The sequence below is a fragment of the Magnolia sinica genome, chromosome 14, assembly GCF_029962835.1.
Source record: "Magnolia sinica isolate HGM2019 chromosome 14, MsV1, whole genome shotgun sequence".
NCBI classification, from domain to species: Eukaryota; Viridiplantae; Streptophyta; class Magnoliopsida; order Magnoliales; family Magnoliaceae; genus Magnolia; species Magnolia sinica.
The window spans coordinates 10,429,844-10,435,990 of NC_080586.1; the positions used below are offsets into that span (position 1 = coordinate 10,429,844).

Genomic DNA, 6,147 nt, shown 5'->3' on the forward strand with positions numbered 1-6,147 from the left:
TAGAGAATTATTCTGAATTGAGAAAAAAAATGATATTTAAAGCGTAAATCGTAAATCAACCATAATTTTTGATCCGGAATGAGTTTTGGGATGTACGACTTATAAATTTCGACTAAAATTTTGTTTTGAGGCCAACCAATACCATAAGCATGTCGCGTCACTCCGTTTTGTGAGAAAATGACTCATTCCTACTCGAGTCTTCCGTTTTTCAAAACAACTTTGTAATTTTAATCAGTTTTAGGTCAAATGTAACTTTTTATTTTTATAGTTTTAGTATTTGGTGTTTTATTAGGACTTATTTCTTATCATGTTAAGAATTACCTTGCATACTTGTATACTTTATATTAGAAATTTCTATTTTTAATAAAATTTTATATTTTAGAAAAGTTTCAATTTTTTTGTATTAATATTCTTAATTAAAATTTCATTTTATTATTCAAAGTGTTGTAATCTCAATTGAGAGACAGATTTTAAGAAATTATTTTCAATTTTCTTAATTCACACACCGTGGCCTCAAGTTAGTCTTTGTTGTAATCTTTCTCTTTTATCTTTTCACGCTCTTCTTTCGTCACTGGGCACATTCATATCTCTAAGCCTTAAGCCCGGGGTCTCAGGCAATCCAGATCTCTACGGTACAGGACATTTACGGCGGGTCCAACAGCTCAACAGACTCACGACGGCCCAAAGGACAAACACTGTTCCCCTGTGCCTGAGGATAATAAACAATTCCACAGAATTAAAAAAAAAAAAAGTGGCCCACCTTGTGTACGACCACCCGATCAAAGTGGGGCCCACTTCATCCCTCCTGGAGAGTCAAAGCAAGATAGTGTGTAATCCAGTTTCCTCGGGATCCACGTGACGGCTTTATCTCCTTTTTCAAAATTTTGAAGCAACCGTTGTAGACAACCCCATCTTAAACTAACCGTTAGAGTCGAACCTCAACCGTCGGATCGTCAAGGTTTTTCTGCAGTCCAGATTAGTCGACCGTTGGTAGCAAAACCCTCTCTCTTTTGAATCTCCCCAAAACCTCCTTTTTCACTCGAATTCAAATACGACCGTTGGAAAAAGAAATCCCTCCTTTCTTCTCCTTTCTCCTTCCCACATTCTTCTTCCTGCTTAAATCATCTCCATCTCCGAAAACATTCCCATTTATTTTAATATTTTCTGCCAAATTTCTCACGTGGGTTTTGTTTCTATTCTCTGATCTTGAAAAAAGAATAAGGAACGGAACTTGAAATTTGTGATTTTTCTCCCTTCTCTGATTTGGGTTTTCTCTACCTTGATTTAGATGGGATAAGGAAAATTCATGCTTTGAATTGTTTTCCTTTGATTTGTTGGGATTTGGCCGAAATTGAAAGAAAAAAGATACTGAGAGAAGATCAGAAATGGTTCAAATGGCTTCTTCTCCAGGTTCTCCCGTCACCATTAGAGTTTCTTCAGAAGGAAAAGGAGGTTCCAGAAGCATAGGGCTGACAAGCCCCATCCGGCGTTTGTCAATGTCAAACAACCCGAATTCCCCTCTCGGCAGCGTTTCAAACCGTGCTTCGAGCGGCGGACGGTACTGCTCTACCGTGAAAGATGAGGCGATGGAACTGAGTACGGAGTTTGTCAGCTACACCGTCCATATACCTCCGACCCCAGATCATCAACCGGTCTCCGCCTCTCTAAACAGCCTCCCTGATGATTCATCCAAGGATGGTGGGAAACCTGAAAGGAGTTACATTTCTGGAACGATTTTCACTGGGGGATTCAACTCAGTGACGAGGGGCCATGTCATCGAGCGCTCGAACGAAGAGCCCGCGACGGTGAAATCAACTGGAATGTTCTGTGGAATGAGGGGCTGTGATGGAAAGGTAATTCAGAGGTTGCCATGCGAGTGCAGTTTCAGGATTTGCAAGGATTGTTATTTGGATTGCGTCAGGAATGGAGGGAAATGTCCTGGTTGCAAGGAAATGTACAGAGATGCAAGTGATGAAGAAGGACAATCTGGGTCAGAAGAAGATGATCAGGCTCTTCCATTGCCTTCCATGGCTGAATTCAAATTAGACAAACGGCTTTCGCTGGTGAAATCATTCAAAGCTCCAAATCATCCCCAGGATTTTGACCACACTCGATGGTTGTATGAGACGAAGGGGACTTACGGATATGGAAATGCAGTTTGGCCGAAGGACGGATATGGTGGTGCTGTGGGGATTAATGGGTTTGAAGACCCTCCAGATTTCGGAGAAAAAACCAGGCGGCCTTTGACAAGGAAGGTCGGGATCTCCGCTGCAATTCTCAGCCCATACAGGTAAGTTCGAAGTCATCCCTCTTATATCTGTTTGAAATTTCACCAAATGATAATGAGAAATGCTAAGGATATCTGGCTTGAAGAGGATGATAGAATGTGCTGTTCATCAGGTGGGGCCTGCTGCAAACATGTGTGGGTCCCACCTGATGGGCAGACCGGCCTGAATTTTGGGCTGTGAATGTTTGCAGTGGTTCCCACCTGATCAATGTTCATAGAATGTCTCCCAAACATGTGCCAAGAAGAAAATCTTACTTCCTCTTTGCATAAATTAGCATTTCTCATCAGTTACAGATCACGTAGCTGTTGCATGTTCTGTTTTCGAAAATGATCTAAGCTTGCTCTGCTTTTGATTCTGCAAGATTGCTAATGGTGGTTCGCCTCATCGCCCTTGGCTTCTTTCTCACCTGGAGAATTCTACACCCGAACCATGATGCAATGTGGCTGTGGGGAATGTCTATAACGTGTGAGCTTTGGTTCGCCTTTTCATGGCTTCTTGACCAACTTCCAAAGCTCTGTCCTGTAAACAGGGTAACTGACCTCTCTGTTCTGAAAGACCGATTCGAGTCTCCAAGCCTTCGGAATCCCAAGGGAAGATCTGATCTTCCGGGCATTGACGTCTTTGTCTCCACAGCAGACCCTGAAAAAGAACCTCCTCTGGTCACCTCGAACACAATTCTTTCAATCCTTGCTGTTGATTATCCTGTTGAAAAGCTTGCATGTTACTTATCTGATGATGGTGGGTCCCTCCTCACATTCGAGGCCCTTGCTGAGACAGCAAGCTTTGCGAGAATTTGGGTGCCATTCTGCAGAAAACATGCGATCGAACCGAGGAACCCAGAAGCATATTTCAGTCAGAAACGTGATTTCCTCAAGAACAAGGTCAGGTTGGATTTTGTTCGGGAGAGGCGAAGGGTTAAAAGAGAATATGACGAGTTTAAGGTGAGGATCAATTCCCTGCCTGACTCAATTAGGAGACGATCAGATGCATATAATGCCCATGAGGAGCTGCGGGCGAAGAAGAAACAGATGGAAATGGGAGGCAATCTTTCCGAACCAATCAAGGTTCCGAAGGCTACATGGATGTCGGATGGGGCCCATTGGCCAGGAACATGGTCTTCTGCTGAGGCAGAGCATTCGAGAGGCGATCACGCTGGTATAATACAGGTGGGTCTATTTCATTCCCTTCTCTCATACATAGTAGCATTCTTCGTAGTGAAAATATACAATGTGGGGCCCATCTTTTGGTAATCCAAATAGTGGACCATTGGTTGTAATTGTCCATTTTCATAGGATGTCACATCCTACAAAATCAATGGCTTAGATTATCGAAAGGTGATCCCACATGTACTGTTGGTGCGTCAAACAAAAAATGCTGCTTTTCTTCTTCAAAATCTGATCTTTGCTTTTCACTACTGTCTACAGGCAATGCTAGCTCCCCCAAATTCAGAACCTGTAATTGGCAAAGAGGCAGACGACATGAATCTCATCGACACCACGCAAGTGGACATCAGATTGCCGATGCTGGTCTACGTCTCGAGAGAGAAGAGGCCTGGCTATGATCACAACAAGAAAGCTGGAGCAATGAATGCTCTGGTTCGAACCAGCGCTATCATGTCAAATGGCCCATTTATTCTCAATCTCGACTGCGACCACTACATCAACAACTGCTTAGCTCTGAGAGAAGGAATGTGTTTCATGCTTGATAGGGGTGGGGATAGGATCTGTTATGTGCAATTCCCACAGCGATTTGAGGGCATTGATCCAAACGACAGGTATGCGAACCACAACACTGTGTTCTTCGACGTGAGCATGCGGGCATTGGATGGGCTGCAAGGTCCCATGTATGTTGGAACGGGCTGCGTTTTCAGGAGAACAGCCTTGTATGGTTTCAGTCCGCCAAGAACGACAGAACATAGAGGGTGGTTTGGCAGAAGAAAAGTCAAGCTGTTTTTGAGAAAGGCCAAGTCATCAAAGAGCGATTTGGATGAAACATCATTGCCATTGAATGGCAATGATGGGGATGGGGATATTGAATCCCTCCTTCTCCCAAAGAGGTTTGGAAGCTCAACTACTTTTGTAGCATCCATCCCTGTGGCAGAATACCAAGGAAGGCTGCTTCAAGATCTTCAAGGGGTTAAACAAGGGCGGCCTGCAGGTTCTCTTGCAGTTCCACGAGAGCCGTTGGATGCAGCAACGGTCGCAGAGGCGATAAGTGTCATATCTTGCTTCTATGAAGACAGAACTGAATGGGGCCAAAGGGTGGGTTGGATCTATGGCTCTGTCACGGAAGATGTTGTCACGGGTTACAGAATGCATAATAGAGGGTGGCGATCGGTGTACTGTGTCACCAGGCGGGATGCATTTAGAGGTACGGCTCCCATCAATCTAACAGACCGGCTGCACCAAGTCCTTCGATGGGCAACCGGGTCTGTTGAGATTTTCTTCTCCCGGAACAATGCACTCTTTGCCAGCCACCGGATGAAATTTCTGCAAAGGGTGGCCTACTTCAATGTTGGGATATACCCATTCACGTCGATCTTCCTACTAGTCTACTGCATTCTACCTGCTGTCTCTCTCTTCACGGGGCAGTTCATAGTACAGTCGCTAAGTGTGACGTTTCTCACCTTCTTGTTGATAATCACGGTCACCTTATGCTTGCTCGCCATCCTTGAGATAAGGTGGTCTGGGATCACATTGCATGACTGGTGGCGAAATGAGCAGTTCTGGCTGATTGGTGGGACCAGCGCCCATCCCACTGCTGTATTGCAAGGATTGTTGAAGGTGATTGCTGGCGTGGATATCTCATTCAACTTGACATCGAAATCCGCAGCTGATGACAACGACGATGAATTCGCAGAGCTTTATGTTGTGAAGTGGAGCTTCTTGATGGTCCCACCGATCACCATAATGATGGTCAACATGATCGCCATCGCTGTGGGGGTGGCCCGGACAATGTACAGCACGTTTCCGCAGTGGAGCAAGCTTGTTGGTGGGGTGTTCTTCAGCTTCTGGGTGCTGTGTCATATGTACCCATTCGCGAAAGGGCTGATGGGGAGGAGGGGGAAGATCCCCACCATAATCTATGTGTGGTCTGGACTGCTCTCAATCGTCATTTCCTTGCTTTGGGTGTATATAAGCCCTCCTGGTGGGAGGAATGACTACATGAAGTTCCAGTTCCCATGAACTGACAAGCGGCAGCAACTATACAATGCACACGAATTCCAGTTCATGTAATTGTTCACTTTCTTTCTTTTTCTTTTTGTTCATTGGAATTTATTTGTTTTTGGGTGTCGTGATTGAATTTTTTTCTGAACTCCTCTCTGCAACATACATGAAATTCCAGTTCATGTAGTGAGTTGTATCTTTGGCCATCGTCATGTTAGTAGTTTACTTTCTTTTGATTCCAGTTTATGTAGTTGATTTGTATCTTAGGCCCATCAACATGCTAGTAGTTTTCTTTCTTGTGATTGAATTTGAGTACATGTAGTTGGTTTTCTATATCTACATCTTCCAAGATTGGAAATTTCTCACAATTTGAATTTGATAGTGCATTCAAACACACACTGTGTTAGTAGTTTACTTTCTTGTAATTGAATTTGAGTACTTGTAGTTGGTTTCTATATCTCTATACCTCAAGATTGGAAATTTCTCGCAATTTGAGTTTGATAGGGCATCCAAACACACCCTTGATATTTTAATAATAGGCCACTAACAGATATTATTGTTTGGATGCATGATCGAATTTGAATTTCAATTGTCTAAGAGGCGTTGTGAAGCTTAGTAATGGGTTTGTTTGGATGCACTATGGAATTCGAATTGCAATTGTCAGTCCATTACAAGCCTTGTGATGCTTTAAC

General features: G+C 43.7%; 1 protein-coding gene across 1 annotated transcript; it reads left to right on the forward strand.

Moving 5' to 3' along the window:
* The first annotated feature begins 1,113 nt into the window (after positions 1-1,113).
* On the forward strand, positions 1,114-5,788 carry LOC131225421 (cellulose synthase-like protein D5). The gene is made up of 3 exons (XM_058220952.1): positions 1,114-2,290; positions 2,650-3,454; positions 3,713-5,788. The coding sequence occupies exons 1-3, from the start codon at positions 1,386-1,388 to the stop codon at positions 5,471-5,473; spliced, it is 3,471 nt and encodes a 1,156-aa protein (XP_058076935.1). The 5' UTR covers positions 1,114-1,385; the 3' UTR covers positions 5,474-5,788.
* The last annotated feature ends 359 nt before the right edge of the window (positions 5,789-6,147 follow it).

Excerpts from the sequence above, each read along its gene's own strand:
- LOC131225421 (XM_058220952.1), top strand. The coding sequence starts at position 1,386 with ATGGTTCAAATGGCTTCTTCTCCAGGTTCTCCCGTCACCATTAGAGTT. Across the intron at positions 2,291-2,649 it reads GCAATTCTCAGCCCATACAG|ATTGCTAATGGTGGTTCGCC; the intron begins GTAAGTTCGAAG and ends TGATTCTGCAAG. Across the intron at positions 3,455-3,712 it reads ATCACGCTGGTATAATACAG|GCAATGCTAGCTCCCCCAAA; the intron begins GTGGGTCTATTT and ends TACTGTCTACAG.